The sequence below is a fragment of the Pyxicephalus adspersus genome, chromosome 1 (genome assembly GCF_032062135.1).
Source record: "Pyxicephalus adspersus chromosome 1, UCB_Pads_2.0, whole genome shotgun sequence".
NCBI lineage: Eukaryota > Metazoa > Chordata > Amphibia > Anura > Pyxicephalidae > Pyxicephalus > Pyxicephalus adspersus.
In genome coordinates this window covers 45,651,180-45,674,322 of record NC_092858.1, presented here as the reverse complement: position 1 = coordinate 45,674,322, position 23,143 = coordinate 45,651,180, and the positions used below count along the sequence as shown (strand labels likewise).

At 38.7% G+C, this 23,143-nt stretch overlaps 1 protein-coding gene across 2 annotated transcripts in view; it reads left to right on the top strand.

The window, feature by feature from the left end:
* The first annotated feature begins 855 nt into the window (after positions 1 to 855).
* The window catches only part of NR4A1 (nuclear receptor subfamily 4 group A member 1), a 32,129-nt gene continuing 9,841 nt past the window's right edge, over positions 856 to 23,143 (top strand). The window contains exon 1 of one of the 2 annotated variants that reach the window (XM_072409673.1): positions 856 to 1,051. Coding sequence is in view for 1 of the 2 variants with exons in the window: in XM_072409665.1 (XP_072265766.1) it covers positions 22,342 to 22,474 (133 nt within the window). In the remaining variant the exon portion in view is untranslated. Of the gene's footprint in view, positions 1,052 to 22,326; positions 22,475 to 23,143 lie in introns of those variants that run through there. The other variant, XM_072409665.1, reaches the window with a different exon arrangement.

Sequence of the window (23,143 nt, the reverse complement as noted above, 5' to 3'; positions counted from 1 at the left end):
CAGAGGGCCCATTCACACATGGCACTGCAGTAAGCAGAGGGCCCATTCACACCATGGCACTGCAGTTACCAGAGGGCCCATTCACACATGGCACTGCAGTAAGCAGAGGGCCCATTCACACCATGGCACTGCAGTGAAGCACTCTCCTGTGTTGCAGCACACAAAGTGAGGTAATAGATGACAGGAAATGCTGCATGTGTGTTTCACTGTCTTGGTACTTTAGGCAGACCAGATAAATAAATGGTGGTTTGTTTAAAACACATGTTGCAGAAAATGTAATTTATGGCCCAGATAACAAGTAATTCTGTGTACCTGGCTGTCTTGGAACAAGTATGCAGGAAGTGAAGTCAGGACCCAGGAAGGTTCGGTCGGTTCTGTGACATTGGTGCCCTGTATAGTCATTATGTACCCCCTGTGCAGGCAATACACCGACCTGTGCCCTGTTTGTGGCCAGGCACCCCGGTATTATTCCCCCCACCCCCACCACGGTACCGGTCGGGCTGACGTCTTCGGGCTCTCTGTTGAGGAAATAAAACATTTGGCATGCATATCACGTCTGTAATTAGCTCCCCTTGTGCCGAGCGAGCCTATAAATATAACCTGCCCCCATTGTTGTCTGTGGAAGAACTGCTGGAGCTTGTGACACAAAAGGCATGGGAGCTATTTTAGTCTTTTCTTCTGCTGCCTAATTTTAGCTCATTGATGCAGATAGAGGGATTCCACTGACGTCAATGGGGCTCTGCGCTGACGTCACCGGCCCTCCTCCCCCGCTCAGGAGAGGGAAGAACCTGGCAGAGAGAATGCGAGCGAAGCTGTGTTCAGCGCACAGACGCCGCGGCATCAGATTTCCCTGTCTGTCTCTCCCAGCCCGGGCCATGGGCTGCCGACTACAGCCGGAGCTTCCCGACCACAGAGGAGATAGGAGGCGGGGAGGGCTGATAATGACCTAGGGATCCCTTCTCTCCCCCCCTCCCCTACATACAGCAGGTGGATGAGTGTGGCTCCTGTAACCTGAGCACTGGGGACTGCAGACACACAGAGTGCCCAGGGTGTAAGTACAGAGGCTCCTTGTATGTGACACCATTCTTTTCTAGATATTCAGCTTGTTTACTCCGCTACTGCTGCTGTTGTTGTCATTTCATACAGATGTGTGTGATCAATGTCTATTGTTACACCCATAATATTTTAAAGGTGCAATGGCTATAAAATTGTCATATTGGTCATAGCATAAAAAATTATAAAGTGTGCTAAGAACAGGGATTTTACATCATTTAGAAAATACATTAAAGAGGACCTGTCTACCTAACTCATTAGATGTGATGTATTAAAGCTCATCAAGTCTCTAGAGAATGGACTATCATGGGTGAACTAAAGTGATCCAGCAAAGCTGGAGTGGATTTCTCAAAAATCATTTGCTATTTAGCAAATGTTTTCAATTATGAATCAGATCCATTCCAGGTTTGCTGGATCACTCTAGTTCACTCATGATAGTCTATAAGACATAAGTAGCCCTACAACTGCTGAACACCAGACCTGTATATTCATTCCGAATAAAGGAATTAAGTATTAATGGCAGATGACCAGAACACCGGCCAGGCAAGCTGCTTATTATAGATCCAGGGCAGCAATGGCGGTTTACTTTATCTCTCTGTATAGCACCACTTTAATGACACCAAAAAGTATGAAAGGACCAAAAAAAGCCAAGCTAGATGTATTATTGCAGTATAATCTATTTGCAGGACAATAATTGTTTACAAGCAGTTTGTTCAGATACTAATTCAATAATCAGCTTGGGCTACTTCCGAATTTCCACTGATTAGGTGATTGGTCTCAAGTCTATGGAAAAGGCAAAAGCCCTTTTTTCTTGGATATGTCTACACCTATTATATAGGAATTAGGAATCAATGCTATCCAGAGAAATGCCAATCTCATATAAGGGTGTGTTGGCCTTTTACCAGATTGCAGAGTATTGTTTCCTGCCATGGCATTTGTTCTTTACTCATCCAATATTGTCTAAACCAGGGCTACTCCAAAGGTTGCAATGAGCAATTTGTGCCTCTCAGGTCAGGTACCATTGACACCAATTATCTGTTTTGGCTATCTGTAAGGGTGGCATTCTTCCCACTGGCCAGCAATGTATGTGGCATTCATCCTGTTGATGATCGGGCTAATGTACCATGGACTGGGCATATTATAAATATCCATAGGGATTCCTTGAGACCTAAAAAGTTTTTTCAAGGGTTCCTTGATGTTTAAAAGGTTAAAGCAGGTCTAAACTGATGCATCTATGTTTGTCATGAACAGTTGCAAATATCTCCTAAACTATTGTACTTATACTTGCAGCGGTCACATAGTCATTTCATACATACCCCTCCCTTGTATGCATAGTTATTCAGCTACTTCCTTTTCTAATTAACTGGAGGTTTTAAGGTCTTTCACTAACTGTGCAGTAATGATGATGTCAGAAATCTTGTGAGCCAAGGACTTTCTGAGCCTTCTTTACTGTTCTATCTATTTCTGTGGACTACAGAACACCCAGTGCTGGGACGGGATCTCTTAGCATCCATTGCCAAAAGGCCAACCTGTGCTGCCTCCCTAATGGATTACTTGGCCAGCTTAAATTGCAGATTATCCCAATTTGTGCGCCCTTCTGCTAAAATGCCTTTTCTGTCTACCCTGCCTCATCTCTAGAGAGTAGAAAATGTTTTTTAACTATGTCCCAGGGGGTGACAACCTCACTTCTTCATAGATATATTACAATTGGTGCACCCAGGAAGATGAAATGTGGTACTGGCAGAATCATCGAGTGAAAACAATGGGAAAAGCAGTAACTGCAGTATATTGTATCTTCACCTTTAGGGTTAGTTACAGATCTAGATACAAATAGATAGGCTCATATTTAAGGGAATCTTGGCTGCCATTGCTATCCTTATATACATATAGTATATGACTAGCAGTTCAGTTGCTTTAATACTTTTGGATTCTCTCACTGGAAGAAAGTTGACATATCCTAAGTTTTGTCTTTGTTACATGTTTGAGCCATGTTGGTGACTCAAAGTATTTTAGCTAAAAACAGCATATTATCCAGGCACCTTTCATTTGTAGAATAAAGTGAGTAATGACAGCCTCAATAGTTTTCATGGCACAGGCTTTCTTTTAAATAGATGTGAACTCTAATGACTTATTTGTTAAAATCAGGGCTGTGGAGCTGGTACATGAAACCTTCAATTTTCTCTCCTGATGTGAAAGGGGGGGTCTGCTGTGAAGTAGGGGACTTTAAAATGTAAAAGGGATAGCTTTGATATATTATGGGGAATCTAAAGAAAATGGGGATTATGTCTAAATTTGAAGTGGGGGATATTTATGTGAAGCAGGGTCTCAGATGTAAAAGGAGGTCCTAAATTGAAAATGGCTTTTAATGTGTAAGAGTGGGGGGGTCTACACATTTAAATATGTTCTGATGTGAAGAGGCTTGTCCTAAATGGTAGGGGCCTCGTCAAAAAGCAAAACATAAAGGGGACTCTGATTTGAAAGGAAGGGTTCTCATGTGGGGGGGGGGGGGGGTTGAAGGATGGCTCTTAAAATAAAAAAGAGCACTAATGTAAAGAGGCTTTTCTAATGTCAATGAGTTTTAATAATGGTATTGGGCCATCTCAGAAATTAATACTGGGGCCCATAGATCTGTATCCAGAGGTCCATCCCCTGCAGTTCAAAATTGTCACAATTTGGGGCACAGGTTCATAGGTCCATAGATCTGTAGTTATGCCACTGCGTCCATTTTTAAAACGACCAAAATCCACTAAATGACAGGGATGAGGCAGGGATTGCTAAAGCTTCTAACTGGCACTGTAAGAAGCTCACATTGCACTACACACTTTGTTTTATTGTCGTATTCCTTTATTCTCCAGCAGTTTGATGAGAGACACAAGTACATTAGGAATCATTATTTCATATAAATTTACATGCTGCTACATTGTAAAAGCTTCATCAATGTAAAAATACTCCTTTTAGATTAAAAAATGCTTTGCCTAAAAAACAAATATATTGTATGCTCATAAGCTTTGCATACAGTGTCTGGGTAGAGGAGCACTGTTTATTTCTAGGAATTGGATGGTCGGGATTCTTGTAATCTTTTTTGGGGGATTAGGATATACAGAGAAGTATTGTACACGTTGCATGTTTTTTTTATAAATTTGATATCTAACTTCAGTTCAGCTGGAACTAATATTTTAACGTTGAAAGTTTTGTTTTGGCAGAAGTTCAGCACCGGCTTTATATATAAAAAGGAAACTGAAATACATCAGAAATGCATTTATCGCCCCTAATATAAATATAATTGTATGCCTAACAATTGGGCTTAACCAATAAAGTAATGTAATAGTTCAGAAGTTCAAATGAAGTATTCTATAGCAAATTCCAATCTAGCTGTGGGGTGATGCAGTTTGTACATTTCCTTTTTGCAGGGCTTTAATAAATATTTATATTCATTTGAGTGCAAATACAGCAATATTAAACTTTCCACAGAAAAGTTTGTATAAAACAGAACAGAATGAAAATGTATCAATTTAAAATGCAGAGTGTTTTATAAACCTCACATGTAACAATAGCCTAAGGCTATACAGACGACGTTTGCCGGATTCTAAATTCTTTATGGGTCTTGGCAGACTGGCATGTTCGTTTCTTGACCTAGAGAGCTTCTATAAACCAGTATCTCTAACACAAAAGGAACTGGATAAAGAATACTAATTGCATCCCTCGTAAATGCTATTGTAAACCCAACTTTGTTCATGCTGCATTTTAACACCCAAGCATTGAAAATGTGTCCTTTTCCCATGGCAATGAAATGCATTGTTTACTCTTTCTTTTCTTCTTTTTCAAGATATGGCAGCTACAATCTAATTGCTGTGGTCAGCAGAAATATTCTTACTCAGACCATGGTCAGGGGTTATATTATACATAATACACATTATAATTGTTAGAAAATTTCCATTATATCTGTAAAGTACACAAAAATCTCTGACACATACTGTTCAGAACTGAATGTTTACTGAAACCAGAAGTGAAAGAAATTCATTCCAAAATGTCAGTAGACATTTCATCCCACACTGGCTGGAATGAATAAACCACATTTGTATTTCTTTTATATAAAGGGGTTATTCTACAAGCCATATTGTTTTTTATTTTTTTGTTTCATGTAATAAATTAGACCAAAAGACATAAGAAAAAAAATTATTTGAGCTGTAATTTGCAAGGTCTGTCATACCGCAGTTTTTGTATGAAGTTCCCTTGTATTTAGAGTATTACAACTAGTACCGTAGTAGAAGAAAAGGGAAAGACCCACTGAAGGAGACTATTGTTGGAACAAAACAAGGCCAAATAGGCTCTTTTGTGTGGGGGAACAAGATGGGGTTCAGATGGATAGACACTGTTGGGCCCACATTGGTGGACATAGGGACTCTTGTGTGTCATGCAATTGCAACCTCTTCAACTCTCTGTTCCTACACCACTGATTAATATTATTATTATTTTTAATAATAAACAGGATTTAACATATCACGCATCGCTGTACATTAAATACTAATTGAGGCCAAAGACACAGAAGTGCCTTGACACACTTTCAGGCAGCGCATTGCTTTTTTTTCTTCAGGAATTTAGAACAAATATTAATGTTTCAACTAGAAGTCTGTTTTAAGTAATGGATGCTTGTCTTCCATTTCCTTCTTCTTTGCACCAACGAAGTCTTGACATAGTTTATTTTGTCACATAATAATCTAGTGACCCTGATTGTAGAACAGTTTGTGTTTTGTGCAGTGATGTAAGTCTAGACAGACTCAACAATAGTACCTGATTAGATAATGATGTACATACATAACCTCACGCAATATAGTTATGATATAGTGGAGGACATAATATGCATACTTGACTACTGTATGTTACATTTCAGGCAGGTATCTTGCATGTATTGAAGCCTGCATATTTGTTTTCTTTTGGCTTCTAGGAAGAAGGTGGTCATGAAGGCCAGAAAACCTTGATACTATTGTGAGTGACACTTCTAGTGGGATCACAGACCGTAATAAAAATCCAGCAGAGGTTCTAATAATCCCCTGCTTTATTAAAACGTGTCATTCCAAGACTGCATCTGAAAAACATGCAAGTGGTTATTGTTGGCAGTCAGTGCCAGTTACATTCACATTAGGAAATGGCAAGTCTCCAATTCATTGCTGTCTGTGACAGTTGCCAGGGGCAGTAAGACCATAGCAACTAATTAAGGTAGAAAAAAACTGTCACTTTGTTTCTCTGTTATTTCTGATGAATATATTGCAATGAAAATGACAGTATAAATAACATAAAAATGACAGCAGAGGGCCATATATTCTTAATGTAATAGGTTGAAAAAAGACAAGTCGATCAAGTTCAGCCACAGGAAAATAAATAAACAGACCAGAAAAACTGCATATAATGGACAGAAATATACAAAGGACAGCAATCAGAAATTCCATGGATCATCAGTCTGGAATAATTCATTAAGACTCGTTGAATCTGGCCTTTAAGTCACTTCTTTATCCACTTACTTTTTGTTATTTTGTTCTAGTGTTTCAAATCATGTGATCTTCTATATTTTTAATTTTTGGAATGCCCTTTCTTATTTATGAGCTGTATAGTTTTGAGCAACAAAGGTTTTACTTTGCACCTCTTTAACTTCTTGCCCATGAGAATATATTTTGCAGTGCACTATTGTTTTATGCACATTTCCTTTTGGAATGCACTGTTTGCCTACACAGGGACAGCTGCTCTGTGCATCATATGTGAATATAAACAATTTATCAGTTGACTTAGAACCCTGTGGATTTGCTAGGGGGTTTCTTGTGATGCCTATTTATGGTTGCATAAGGTTAAACCAATAATCTATGAACTTGAATTTTGGAAAACCACAAAATGGGAATTCAAAACAGAACCCAAATGGAGAAGTTATGTTGGTTATGCTCTTTAGTTATTAAAAAAAAACCCGTCTGACTCAACTTGAGACAAACTTCCCCCATCCACATGTGGATTTTTAACAATCGACACAATGGATCTTTCTTTCTGTTTAAAGTTGAACAATCCCCAAGGGTTCGTTTTTCAGTTTTGAAATATTGATAAGGAGCTTTATCCTCCACTGCTGTATCAAAGTAATAGCCAAAGATCTGCTATGATCTGAGCTCTGGTTCTGCTGTAGGGGCTGCATTACCACAATATATTCCTGTTGGGAATGTGAACAACTGACCGTGACACCTGTTGTTGGTGGTAGGTCCATTAACATGCCAGGGTGATATTTAGTAGTAAAGATACAACAGAAGATCAACCACCAGAAATAACCTCACTAGTACTTGTCTTCAGTGGCCGAAATCAACCTAGGCAGGGAAGATGAGACAGGGAAATGGTATTTTTCTATGTATGTGGTCGAAGGTTAACCTTGGTTTATAATACAGATTTTGTATGGTAGACATCCAGTATTAATGGATTAGACACATACACGTTCAATAACACAGCAAGATGTGTGGTAAATTAACGGCTTGGAAAACTTTATAGTAGCAGATGGTTTGCAAGTCACAGCATGTTTTGCATCAGAATCCATTGAGATCACTTTAATTTTAAAGTCCTCCTTGGGAAAAGTCTCTGAAAAGGTTGTATTGTTGACCAGCTGTGCATGCTCTTTACCTCCTAATGTAGCCATGTGTATACTTGATTGTAACTATGGATTATTAGTGTTACAGATTCATGTACATTCTGTACTGCTGTTGGATGTACTTCTTTATATCTAATGTCTTAAATAAGGTATATACATATATTGTAATCATGTACCCCATTTTTTGTATATATTCTATTTGTATTGAAATTTGACAATACTACATACAGTACATAATACCTATTGCAACTGATATCCTGTAGTGGGTGAGGATTTTGACAAGCTGCACAGTCTATACCTCACTGGATCATGTACAGGCAAGTGTTAGATTGGCAGGGGCAAGGGGCATTACATCTTATTTAACTGCTTTAGCACTTAAACTAACTTCCAACAAACACTGTATGAGCATGTTCAATTTTTATCTCTGGCATTTGCTTTTTTGGAGGGGGAAATCAATAAGCCTATCCCAGTCATGTCACCTGCTTACTGATAAGCAGGTGGACTGTGTCTGAGAAGGTATGCAGACATACACATATTCCCTGATCAAACTATTAACAGATCATTAATGTCCCTAAAGCTTCATTTAAGTGTCTTTAAAATATCTTTAGTGGCACATAGCTATCATGAGGTTGCTTGCTAATATAAACTGACAATCAAAACTCTTTGATAACTAGGGCCCACTATAACATGTTACTATACAGTATATTATGTTATTCTCAGAATATGTCATGACTGTCAAACAGACTTAAAGCTGTTACATAAAACTGAATCACTACATTGTGCAATAATTCAAGCAGTAAAAATAAATCCTTAAACTGGCCACAAATATTTCAAAGTTATGACCTCCTACCAGTTTACTGTTGCCACATAATTTGAAATGCGTTGAAGAAAATCGTGTTGAAAGATATTAATTAAGTGATAAGTAGTCAGGATTGGTGGCTCTACAACTTTAGTAACTTGGCACTTAGCTGACCGACTGAGAAATCTTATTATAGAACCCAGTGATAAATAAAGCCTAAGAGCTGGTGTGTCCTATATGTACAAATGCACTTCATAGAGATTACACTTGCAGCTTGTATATTACACTGGGGAATGCATTTTTTGATGAGTTAGATCTTACACTTGTTTTACAAATTTTTGGTATCACATCCAGATTTTACGATACAGGGTACCCTCCATTTTTGTCAAAAAACATACAAATTTTAACATACAATGAAAAAAAAAATGAAATATTAACTTGGATGTACTGTTTATTTAAATGTCTTTTGTTCATACAAAGGATTTTTGTTATTCTGACTTTTTTTTTTTTACAGTAAAACATTTGAAAATTAATCAGGTTAGCTGTTAGGGTAAAAATTTACGCTTATGGCTTTTCCTGGAATGTTCAGTGTTAGGACAATCCCGCTGGATGCTCAAACAATAGTCAGCCATCATATGTACATCCCATCTACCCTGATACCGTTCTTCCATGACCTTCAAATCTTGGTGGAATCGTTCACCTTGCTCATCACTGACTGCACCAAGGTTTTCTGGGAAGTTAGAAAGATGGTTATACAGAAAATGCACCTTGATGCTCATATTGCAACCAAGAATTTTGTAGATTTCCAAGAGTTTCTGGACAATTGTGTAAATATTTGCTTGTGTGTTTCCAAGAAAGTCCTTGACAATGGCTTTGAATGATAATCAAGCATTCTTTTTGACTTCTGACATTGTCATGATGAAATGTTCATCTTTGATGAGCTGCCGAATCTGTGGACCATCAAACACAACAGCCTTTATTTTTTCAAATGACGGGCTAGGAAATGCCAAAATGAGGTACGTGAAACACTCTCCTTCACTTGGCAAAGCTTTAAAGAACTGCTTCATCAGACCCAGTTTCATGTGCAGAGGCGAGAATATAATATTCTTTCTATCAACAAGTGGCTCATGTAGAATGTTTGGATCACCTGGTTTTAGGGCAGATCTTGGAGGCCAATTCCTTTCCACCCAATGCCTCTCACGAGCTCTGCTGTCCCACATGCACAGATAACAGAGATAATTGGTGTATCCACGTTGCTGACCAAGAAGGAAGCATACCATTTTAAGGTCAACACAGATGACCCAATTGTTTTGGTGATATTGCAACAACTCAATGAATCTCTTTATGTCTGCATTGTCACAAAGAGAAACTGAATGGCCAATTGGGACTGACCCAAATATTTTGCCATTGTGAAGGACGACACACTTTAAGCTCCACCTTGAGCTATCGATGAATAGTCGCCATTCAGTTGAGTTATAGATTGGAATTCCCAATTCCTCCATTAAACCAGGTATGCTATGGCAATACACAAAGCCACTGTCAGTTCTAAAGTACTGCAGAAATGCAATTTCTCTGGTTTGAAAGTACAATACCTTTGTTCCTTTTTCAAGTAAGTTTTTCTCACGCAGTCTTGATGCTAGGAGTTCTGAAGCCTTCTTCGATAGTCCCAAATCACGTGCCAAATCACTCAACACATGCTGATCAAATCCCTTACTAACTGAGTCCTCTTCAATTTCAAACTCTTCATCATTGTTGTCGCCTAGTTCATCAAAAAATTCATGTTCTTCAAGAGAGGGTAGTGTAACGAAAACCGGCACTGGGATTTCATCTGAATGAGCCACTGGGCGTATAGCTGATGGTAGACTAGGATACTCTGTTACATTTATTTTTCTTGTTATATCCTGATGTTTTAACTATACAAAAGTAACAGTCACTGAAATGATCTACTGGCTCTCGCCAAACCATAGGTATACCAAATTGCATCATATCACGTGTTCCCTTTTTTCCACATCCGTAAACCCGCAACACACTGTTTGCACACCTTATGAGGGGCCCAAAGACTTATCTTGATCATCAGTTTAATTTTGAAATATGTCAAATAGACTTGCTCTACAAATGTGCTGATGTTCGCCCTTTGACTGGGAATGGTGAAACTGATAAAACAAAATGAATCAGGGTTGTTTAGGCACTTATGACGAGAAACAGCAGAGCCAGACATGATCTGAAAGAAAGGGAATACGTGTGTAAGTAGAAAAATAAATTTTGCTTATTCACTACGTAGAGCAGCGCACAACCTCTGACCACACTTTCTTGTGTGTAAATAAATAGCCAATACAAATCCATGCTACAGTAATCCCAATAATATAAGCAGTAGAGAAAAAACCTGATGTGATAGAAGTCAACAAAAAATTTGTTTAAAATTGTTCCCCGATGTTATTTTTTCTTCCTTTAATAAATATTTTCTGTTATGCTACATAATAATAACAGTAAAAATATGAAACGATTGTAGATCTACAGTTGATTCAGTGTTTTCAGACTTAAGGTCAAAATTGTTCTAGAATTAACTCAGGACTGACTTAAGGCCATATGACAGTTCTGTTCTTAATGCAGGGTGAAGTACTACTTGCAAATGGCAATACAGTCCTGCGTGTTGCTGGCTTCCAATTTGCCTATGTGGGCTGTGATGTGGACACAGAGGCCCTGATTTATGAAAGCTCTCCAAGGCTGGGAAGAATACACTTTCAGAAGTGAAGCTGGGTGGTCCAGAAAACATGGAATGGATTTTTAAAAATCATTTGCCATTTGCTAGCAAATGTTTTGAATCCTGGACCAGATCCATTCCAGGCTTGCTGGACCACCCAGCTTCACTGATGAAAGTGTATTCTCTCCAGCCTTGGAGAGCTTTCATAAATCAGGACCAGAGTGTTGCTCCCTCCCCATCACAGTGCACATTTTCTATAGTTAGGGCGATTAAAAAAAAGTTGTGGAGGTGTTGGACATAGGAATGGTATTTAAATATTAAATTTTTTTAAATGAAACTGATATTAGACTACTGTGAGCACTTGTTTAGCAGCAGGAGGGAGAGGCATTTCTGTGAGCCATTCAGGGTTCTATTGCATTCTCCAATGTTTTATGGACATAGTAGGAGAAAACAAATGTATGACCTTTTCAGTGTGCTGCTACTCCTTCAACATGTGATCACATAATAGGTTGGTTCTGGACTAGGTTATACAGAGTCAAAATAAATCTTTTGTAAGAGAAAAGCGTGATTACCTGGCTGCCGCTAGCTTCCTTGCTACTAGGTAGGTAAAAAAAACAAAAAATGTCAGAAGTCTTATCTTTGTTCTTGTTTCCAGTCCCTGATTAAAAATATTAAAGTCAGGATAACTACCAGGCTACCCCATTTTTAAATGATCCTCAGCAATGTCAGCCTGCATTTTTATCTCATGGAAGTATTCCTCTAGCAACAATGTAGCTTTACAAATCTTCAGTGTTATTCTGTGCTGTCCGGCAAGACTACCTGGTTCTCAATCCTGCAGAGACATGTATGACATAAACCTAGTTGGCACCATCTGCACTTACCACCCCTAACAAAACTCTAGGGGTAAGTGTTTACCCTGAATTGAATGAGAGGAGTCAGTGGTTAGCCCTTATCCCTAGGGTTTTCTAAGGTTGGTTATGCATTTGTATCTGGGGTTATCAGGCTAAAGGCTCTACAATGCAACCACATGCCCCAGTGTGGGGGAGCATTAAATGTTTCAATTATTAATATTGTCTGTTTCCATGGAGTCCAGTTTTAATTAGTTAAGAAAATAAATCCAACTGCAGGTGTCAAGTATAGCATAGCATTCTGTATATTCAGAAATTGCACACAGAGGCCGGCTAGAAAAAACAAAAACAAAAAAAGTTTCATGGTTTAAAAAATTTAAAAATATAAAAAATTCTATTTTTGGATGGACTTTGGACATTTTAGACTTTTGTCTTCCCACCCCAAACAAGGGATTTTTCTAATCTCTATTCTTTCTCCTTGCTTCCTTATTTTGCTGTCTGGTTGTAGCTTATGGAAGGAATGTACAGAATCTCCTTCCATTATCTCTGGGGTTGGGGAAAACACTGCCGCTTGTAAATTGTTGCAGGCAAGGGCCTCTCCACATCTTGTTTCTGTCAGTGCGTTGCTTAACTACATTTTTCCACTGTACTACAACACAATTAAAAGAAAGGCTTGCCGCTATTCTTATAACGAAAATGTATGGTATTACACTAATGATCACATTTACAAAGTAAATAACTGCCCTGCTTTGTTTAAAAACTTTTATGTATCTAAAATCTACTTAAAGATGCTATTTAAGAGGACTTCTGGCTTTTTAATGTTTCATAAATACTCAAACTTGGCAGTGAATTTGTTTGCGGGTTCTAGGTCCTAGTTATTTAGTTTGAAGAATTGAAATGTCAGGTGACCATGGATTTAGGTGAGTATTATATAGTAATTTTATGGTGTTTTTTTTATTTTTTGAGGTAGCCATTAATTCAAGGGAGAAGGAATGTGTTTTGGGGTAGCCCAGGATGGAGCTTTATTAATACCCAGTTATATTCTGTGCTTCTAGAAACACATCCAGCTTTTTCTTAAAGCAATCTATAGTAGTTGCTAAAACTGCTTTCTGAGGGAGCCAATTCCACATTTTCACGGACCTTACAATACTAGATTGTAAGCTCTTCGGGGCAGGGTCCTCTCCTCCTCTATCACTGTCTGTATTAGTCTGTCATTTGCAATCCCTATTTAATGTACAGCGCTGCGTAATATGTTGGCGCTATATAAATCCTGTTTAATAATAATGAAGAATCCCTTCCTTATCTGGAACTTCTTTTCCTCCAGATACAAAGAGTGCCGTCTTGTTCTTTGTAATGATCTTAAAGTGAATAATTGGGAAGATAGTTCTCTATATAGACCATTTATATATCTATACAGGGTGATCATATCCCCCCTTATACGTCTCTTCTCAAGGGAGAATAGATTCAGTTCAGCTAATCTCTCCTCATAGCTGAGCTCTTCCATTCCTTTTATTAGTTTAGTTGCCCTTCTCTGCACTCTCTCCAATTCCACAATGTCCTTTTTGTGAACTGGTGCCCAAAACTGGACTGCTTATTCCAGATGTGGTCTGACCAATGCTTTGTACAGGTGCAGGATAATGTCTCCATCTCTGCAGTCTATTCCTCTTTTAATACAAAAAAGTACTTTACTAGCTTTAGATATTGCAGCTTGGCATTGCATGTTGTTATTAAGTCTATGATCTACTAGAACCCCCAGATCCTTTTCCATTTCTGACTCCCCCAAGTGTATTCCCCCGAGACAGTATGAAGCATGCATGTAGATGCCAAGTGCATAATTTTACATTTATCTATAATAAATGTCATTTGCTACTTGGCTGCCCAATCAAACAGTACAGATTATAGACATCCTGTATGAACTTAATTTCATTACATAGTTTGGTGTCATCTGCAAACACAGAAATGGTACTTTTAATCACAAACTCTATATCATTTATAAAGATTTTAAACAGTAAAGGTCCCAACACTGAACCCTAGGGTACATCACTAATAACCTTAGGCCATTCAGAGTATGAATCATTAATTACAACTCTCTGGATGCGATCTTTAAGCCAGTTCTCTATCCACTTACAGATTGATTTTCTAAACCTATCGACCCTAACTTGCATATAAACCATCTGTGGGGTACAGTGTCAAATGCTTTAGCAAAGTACTATATCAACTGCTATTCCACTGTCTACCAGTTTACTTCCTCATAAAAAGAGAGTAAATTTGTTTGACAACTTCTGTCTTTCTTGAAGCCATGCTGACTATCACTTATTATATTAATATTACTTAATATTATTTTCTAGCAGAAACTCCCCTATGGGGTTGTTTATCAAACTCTAAGGTTGAAAACCAATGTACCAATAAACATTTTGTATTGATTATGTATGTGTATATGCAGGGATAGCTGGTGTAGCACATCATCATTACTGCTATGAATTGCATAAAAATCACAAAATGCAGATTATACCCGTATACAGCAATAGCAATTACTAATGAAATAAACACAATTTCTCAATTTCTAAAATGCCATCTGCACAGATTATAATATTCTTTAACTTACTGGTGTATGATTAATACACACATTTTAAATTGTTCTTTAGGCTGTGGCTGGGATCCCAGAAAGTTGCTGGCATAGCAGTCCATAATAATAACCACCATCACATTCCTAAAAGCAGCAGCAGCCCTGGGCTTTTTTCCAAGAATCCAACGCAAACATGCCATAAAGTTGTATTAATTACGCATGTGTGTGGACCTGCTTAACTGAGCCCAGAGAGAAGTCCAAAAATAGACTTTAACAATAGGAAAAGTGTACAACCTACTTCTGTTTGCACTTCTCATTGCATTGGTGGATATCCAGATCTTCTTTATCTATTGCCAGCAGTACACAGCATCCCATGATGTATTATTTGCAAAGCCGGCTGCTTATCTACAGTAGTATCCTGTATGCAAACAGGTGCTTTGTTAGTAAGGTGTGTAACATCGAGGCTAGGAAGATATAATTTATCGTGAGATGTACATATTGTTCACTGACCCCATATGTTGGCTACATGTAGAGTTTTACATTTGACGTAATAGAGAAATATATATTTCCCATGACGCACCAGTATCTTTAGGCATTATTTTCATATTTTGGTTGGGGAAAAGTTATACAACCATTAAACCTAAATATTGGTTAAAAAAAAAGTAAAATATCAGTAATCTGACGTTCGAACAATCAGATACTGTGTACATAAAATGGCTGATTGTTGGAAATTCATATATTTGTGAATATTATCAAGTTTTTTTTACAGGGCCCACGTATGTTTGTTTTACTGTTCATGTGATGTTATATACAGGTTCACATTATCACTTTTGTTTGGTTTTAGTAGGTTCAGCTTTAGCTTCTTCCTTGTTGGAATTAGTTCTAATAGGGTTAGGCACTTTTTTTGTTATTTTTAAACTGTTCAGCTGGGCTACTTTTATTAGGTTCTTACACTGGTATAATAGGGAATTTAATCTATAGTGATATTGAACTTTAAATTAGACCCTGAAAGTTGTTTTGAAGGGTTCTTACATGTAAAAAAATATATAGTATCCCAATAGATAGTATCAAATAAAAGATAAAGAAACAACATCAAAAATTACTATGAAAAGGGAAACTACACATCAGCATAGGCATATTAAATATAAACACTCATCTAGAAAGGATGTAGCCTGTCTGTTCTGACGGTTTCTGGTTATCGGACCCCCAGCTGCCTCTCACTTCCTGTATCGCCCCTCCTGTAACTTTTTAGCCACTGGTAAAATACAGAAGATTCCTACCACTACTAAAAGTAAGACATTGTGGGTAGTTTCTGTTTGTTCTAGGCCTGCTAAGGTCACTGACGACTTAAGCTAGTTAATACTGTGGTTTGAGGCTACTGCAACACTTGTCGTGAAATTTACCACATTTGTTCTTGTGTGTATATATAATATATATATATATATATATATATATATATCTCCATACACCTTGATACTGGAGAGATTGGACCCTCTCCCTGGTACCCCAAAAGGAATATTAAAGCAGAAATGGAAGAAGCTGTATTGTGCAAGTGCCAGGAGGGGCTTAAAGGGGTATATGTAATACCCAGAATGCAGATGTCAGCTGTATGTAATGTACTGAGTGCAAGACCTCCATTGCAATGTGCTGTCAGTCTTTAAAATCACCGCCTTTAATTCATGGCAAGATCCAGTGGCCATATTTGTTGCAAGAGACATAAAGAATATATGATGCTTGTTGATTTTAATCATGGAGTCTCAGTACCCAATAACCTGCCAAGAGAATAAAGTATTGTAAGGGCTCAGACAGCAACATCACCTCTCTGTATCTCATAACCTAGTCATGTTTTTCTACTGACGTAAGTGGGATGTTATCTCTATCGATTCCTAACTTTTATGCTTGACTGCTTGACCATATGCAGCACTGGGAGTAATTACTAAATGATAAGTGTAATATGGATTTTTCTTTACACTGATTAATGACCCATAAACCATACCGTGTAGTAAGGGGGCAATAAGGTAATTATTTATACATATATACACATTTTACATTTTTTAATTATTATTAATCTTAGGTTACATGCAAACGCTTGTTACCAGTGATTTTGCAAGTAATTACCTAAACATTTTTTGGTTTAATTTTGCAAAGGAAATTTTTAAATTTTGAGATAGCCCCAGAACAGAAACAAAGGGGAAATCTTTCAAAGGGGTCACTTGTTCCGGAGGAGATTTAACTCACTTTTAAGAAAGTCACTTTCTGTTCTTCTTGCATGACATGATGGGAAATCATAAAAACAATCAGGGTTTTTTTGTATAGAGCAGGGAAAGGCTGAAACCACTGTCAGGTTATTTTGCTGTCTGTACCCTGCTAGCAAGATTTCCCTTCACTTCGTATCCTAAAGACTTAACAGACATTGGAAGTAATTCTTTTTCAAAAGGAACACATTTTTTTCACTATTGTTCACCAATATAGGTGTCCTAAAGGAATTTCTTTGACCCTACTCCCCTTGTAACAACTCAAAATATTGGCTTTCTTCTTGCTTTCTTAGTGACATAGGCCCCTGGGACCAATAAAGGGGGGGGGGGAATCATCCCAGCATGTACAAGAACAGCAATTAAACAAAGGCCCTACTTTATCCAAAACAAAAAATGGGCTTTTATATACTTTTAAGCAGATCTGGTATCAGATATATTTTTTATGCATGCAAAGCAATGTAGAACTCTCTGTACTTTTTTTTTCAGCGATCATTGGAGGTCAGCATTTTATTACTTGATTACAGTGTTCAGAGAAGATGATCATGCAAAAGCCTATAGGTGTACACACCTATCCCATTTCAGCTTTCAATGCTCCTAAAGTATCACAAGTGGTTAGGGAAGTAGGGACTGAGAAAATGCTTCCTCTTACCTGCAGCACATTATGTTCTGGGTGGTCTGTTGTGTCATCAGTGGTTTGCAGACTTGCAATAATGTTTGCTTTAAGTGCTGGAGGTGGTGAAATACAAGGGTTAACTTTCTGAGATAATGTATGAAGACTTCAATTTTAGATTGCTGGTTAAGATTTAGGAGAAGGTAAAAAGTGAATATCAGGAATAAATATTTAGCAAGCATGGATACTTTATTATTTCTTAATTGGCATTATGTACAATTGCAGTGTGATAATAATAAATAGGACCAATTGTTTACTGAAAATATGTTTAAACAAGGAATCTGTGGTTTATTGCCTGCTTTTCTAGCAGCCTATTTTACAACTCTGCTCTCTCCCCTCCTTGGCGGCTGTCATGGTAACAAGCATTTCTAAAAATGCCTGGGTCAATAGTTACGGCAGGGTAGGTTGCTGTGGTGCTATGTTAGAGGCCTCTGTAAATCCGGCCATGATCACTTTGATGCCTAAGTAGGTTTAAAACAAGTTGTGTGTACAGAATTTGCACATCATGTTTTGCAGCTTTTTGTACATTAGAAAAAAATTCCCAGGATAGCGAAGAGGCCACTTAGGATTAAAACCTGTTTCCTGCTAATGATATCAAGATGAGTTTAGAAAACAAAATGGAAAAATGATTTGCTTCATTTATTTTGAAGAATTTAGATATATATCTTTTTTTAATTCAGCTCTGGCATTCATGCAATAGGAAAGATACATCTGGACAAAAACAAAATAGACATGTTTTCCTGTGTTTTTTTTAACAAGGAACTGTTACTAGTCACATAAGTGCAAATAAGGGCCACCTAACCCAATGTGACCGGAGCCCGTGCCTCTCATACTTTAACAGATAACCATAATTCTAGATTGGAATATCTCAGTGGGCTTCAGTGCTGAATGTCCCAGCTCATACAGGGTACAATGAAGAAGTTACATGATCAGCTGATGACTGACAGATGATGATCCTCTGACTTCTGAGTCACTGATCTCAATTAAGCATGTAGTAAAAAAAATTCAGCTAAAGTCAGAAGTTCTGATCTGCTCACTTGATCTGGGTCTGTGACTGAAATTATTCAAGCTTAGATCAGCATGACAAACCAGACAACCAGCAGCACTTCTTTGGAAGCCAAAAAGTAAGCCAGGGAGAAATTGAGAAGGGAGGGGTTCCTAAGAAAGGTTATCACAGACCAAGTGAATTATGTGTGTGTGAAATCAGTTATTAATCAAAAGAAGGAAACATGGTAGACTAATATAAGTAACCTAGGGGTGCAGAAAGTGTAAATCTGCCCCTTATAACCCCCATGTGTTAACCTTGCCCTACAGCTGACCACAAAAACCTTTATCAAGTCTTGTATGTGCTTCCTATGTCCATCCCCAGGTACAGTTCTGCTTCCAGCCTTCATTAAATGAGTGTTGCTGTGAGCTTTCTATCACATGAAGCACCAGTCACACTCCCTGTCTACTGGGGAAACATTTCAGTGCTGTACTGTATATTAGATGCCCCAATAACCACATTGTAACAAAGAAAGACAACTGGATATTTTATCACAAGACAGGTTTAGTTACTAGTCTTAATTGTGAGTGTAAATGACAAATGGGGGAGGGGGGCAGGGACTGGTAATCCAACCATTATAGGCCTCAGTATTTTTCAGTTTGCCTTTAGGATACCTATCAACATCAGATTATCATTCCCTGACCCCTATAACAATCGTTAGGATGGGGCAACAGTCATGAGGTCTAATAGCAGGGAAAAAGCTCTTGTGGCAAAGTAGTCATGTAACTGTCAGGCCATGGGGAGGTGAAGACTTTTATACAAAGTCTTATACTATATGTGAGCAGATGATGGACAAATGCAAGTGTCCTAATATTAATATAATAATATTTACACGTTTTGGTACACCATAAAAGGAACCCATTTTATGTAGGTGACCAGTAATGGACAGAATTTGATTTTTGCCTTGAAAAACTAAAAATTCAGACAATGATCCTTGATCCAGTACTGCTGTGAGAGTTCATTTTCTTATCATATTAAACTTCTATGAAGCCAGAGATTGTTTGTGTGAAGTACAGCTTGGCACATATGTTTGATGGGAAATGTAACTATTCAGATAGTTGGATTGTTCATAGAGGAGTGATGTAGATTGTGTAGGCGACACAACTCTGTACTAGATATTGAGGGGGCAGAAATTGGACAGTATGACAAATTACAGACTCTCATATACGGAGCGAGGGACTGCTAGGTTAGAATTCTGCTAATAATGGAAATGGGCTAGGCAAACCCTGATTGTACTGCTCTACAAACCTCAGTATGCCTTGGAGGCAGGAGGCTTTGACTCTACAGGTGCTGTCAAAACATACCAACCTGTTTGGTGACGTTATCAGACGCTCCGCACGTACAATGTATTTTAACCATGTTTGTGCTACATTTCCTGCAGATTTTTGTCACTGAAGATGATTATTTGTGATAATGTCAGGTAAAAAATCTATTGTTTTTACAGGTTTTCTAGGACATTGGTTAGTTCTCTGCTATGCTGAATCATTGTTCAACCAACTGCGAAGATCACCTATTGTGACCCCCCCACACAATGGCCTTGATTTATTAAAGCTTTCCAAGGCTGGAGAGAATACACTTTCAACAGTGAAGCTGGGTGATCCAGCAAACCTGGAATAGATTCCGTCATTAGCTTTGTTAACAAATGTTTTCAATCCTGGATCCAGATCCCTTCCAGGTTTGCTGGATCACCCAGCTTCACTGATGAAACTGTATCCTCTACAGCCTTGGAAAGCTTTAATAAATCGGGGCAATTGTGTGTGCCCCCTTCTTTCCCTCTGTAGAAGGGCTTCTCAGCAATGGTCTGTATAGCCCTCACTCGTTTCTACTGTCCCGCAAATTAATCTCTATTGATCATTATTGGGCATTTGTATAAGGCTTTAAATTTAAAGCAAAACTAAAAATAAAAAAAATGCAACCAAGCAGGTTCAGGCAATGTCTTTTCTGCAATGAAAGAAAAAAAAAAAAAGTTACCTGCTGTTTTGCCATTATTTGACTAAACACACGGGCAGCATGGTGGCTCAGGGGTTAGCACTCTGGCCTTTGCAGCGCTAGGTCCTAGGTTTGAATCCCGGCCAGGACATTATCTGCCTGCAGTTTGCAGGTTCTCCCTGTGTCTGCGTGGGTTTCCTCCCACATCCCAAAAACATGCAGTTAGCTTTTTTGGCTTTCCCCTAAATTGACCTTCGACTACTTTAATGACATATGACTATAGTAGGGACATTAGATTGTGAGCTCCTTTGAGGGACAGTTAGTGACACGACTATGGACGTTGTACAGCGCTGTGTAATATGATGGCGCTATATAAATACTGTGTAATAACTTCTTCTTACTCCAACACTGATGCCACAATCTTTACCCAATTCCCTTCTGGGTAAAGGAACTTTGGCCATCTTGATTGGACAGGGCTGAAGGATGTAAATACTGTGCACGTGAACAAGTTCACTCCCAGCAGGCAGCTATGCCAGGATTGCACACTGAACTGCTCATGCGTAGTTCAGTGTACATTATATTTTCACAATGTTTTAACCAAGGTCACCTTTTCTTTTTTATGTTGCTGGAACTTATATCTTCACCCAATTCTTAGTACCTTGATTGGCCAGGGCAGAATGACTTAACTCTCATGCATGCGCATAGAATTGAGCTGCTCATGCGTAGTTCAGTGTACATTATATTTTCTCAATTATTTAACTAAGGTCACCTCTACTTGTTTTGTAGCTTGAACCTATATTTTGTATCTTAATTGGCCAGGTCGGAATCATCAAACTCACATGCATGCGCAAAATAGGTGGATTACTCTTAGCCGTTAGCTATGCTAAGATTCTGCATGAGCAGTTCAATGTATATTATAAAGAAGATTTGATATCAGGCAGGGGAGTTTGTTTCATTGCAAGAAAGACATCCCCTGTCCCTTCTGCAATGAAGAATCTGCCTGCTCAGTATTTTAACTTTTAGGTAGAGTTTTACTTTTCATGCCGTAACTCATAGCAACCAACCTTCATTTAGATTGCAGGACTGTAACTTCAGGGAAGTGAAGTCTAATTGTCTGTGTGCCTTAGAAATATAAGATCAAGGTGTATTTGGTGAATAAGGCTGATGATTAGAGGTGGGATAGTATGCGGTAACCCATGGTAACATCTCAAGGATGCGCTAACCCATGGTAACATCCCCAGCATCATACATTTCATGGGGTCATGGCCCCAGTGTTGGAGATCTGGGCACCGCTCCATGTATCGGTATAGTAGTGCACATCACACGGTACAAGGTATTTGTAGTAACCCCAGCCGTGCTTCCTCCAGCATCACAAGGCACACATAAATGGCGGCTGATGTAACCCGTTCTCATTCACCTTCCCCTCGTGTCTGTTTTGACATCACAGGCACATGACAGCCCCGCTCAACTTTCCCCGTCTGATTTTCATAAACACGCTGCATATGGAATCCGTCCAGCCGTAAATATGCCGAGAATCCCAGGGAAGCCTCCTGGCCGAGCTATATCCGACGTCTGATGACGTTCATTCGGGGTCTCCCCTCCCCTGGCTGCTATTTCAGGGCCGCGTCCCTCCAGCCGCTGCGGCTAATAATAGCAGCAGGGCTATTAATAGATCAAACAATGTGCCTGCGTCATAGGAAACAGCGTGCGTCACCAGATACATTCCAGGCTACGCTAAGCCGGAAAACCACGCCCCCTCGAGCCTTCTATGGAGAGCGGAGCAGAATCACCCACGTGCGTCATACACTCCCCGTGTCATGGCCACGCCCCAAGTGCGTCACAGAGGCTTTAATAGAATGTAGATGCAGAAGTGGGAGCTCAGTGAGCTGTGCGGGGTCCTGGGAGACAGAAGGTGGCAGGGACTGGCAGCATCTCACTGCAACACGCTGAACCCCGCGGACAGCCCGCACCGGGGACCTCCAGCAGATACAATTGGTATGTCACCGCATGGCACTGCCATTCATGCTGGACATTCATCCGATGACATGTGTGCGTTTAGCAATTCATGGAAAGCTGGGATTTCTGCACACCTATGCGATCTGATTATTTTTGTAAGGAGATTGTTGCTATTGAAGAATGCAGACATTGCTGATGTGCGGAGATGAATTGTAATGCATTGATTTCCAGGTTCTCTATGACCAGATCTAAGACTGCCCTATGAATGTAGGGGCATGTACACATGTGTCTGATTATAGGGGCATCAGTTTATACATCTGATTAATATTGTGGGTGCATTAATTCATAGATGTGATTATTATTGTGGATGCATGTAGACATGTGTCTGATTATTATTGTGGGTGCATTAATACATAGATGTTATTATTGTTGGGGCATGCATTGTTTGATCTGAATAGAAATGTATGTGCATATGTCTCCTAATTAATAATGTGGGTGCAATATACATGTATATCTGGTCATAAATACAGGTGCATGTATTCTTTTATCTGGATAGAAATGTAGGTGCATGTATACATGTGTCTCTAATTATTATTGTAGGTTAATGTATGCATGTCTCAAGGAAATAATGTAGTTGCATGTATATCTGAATAATAGCATAGTTGCATTTGGTTATTAATGTAGGTGCATGTATTTATTTCTCTGTGG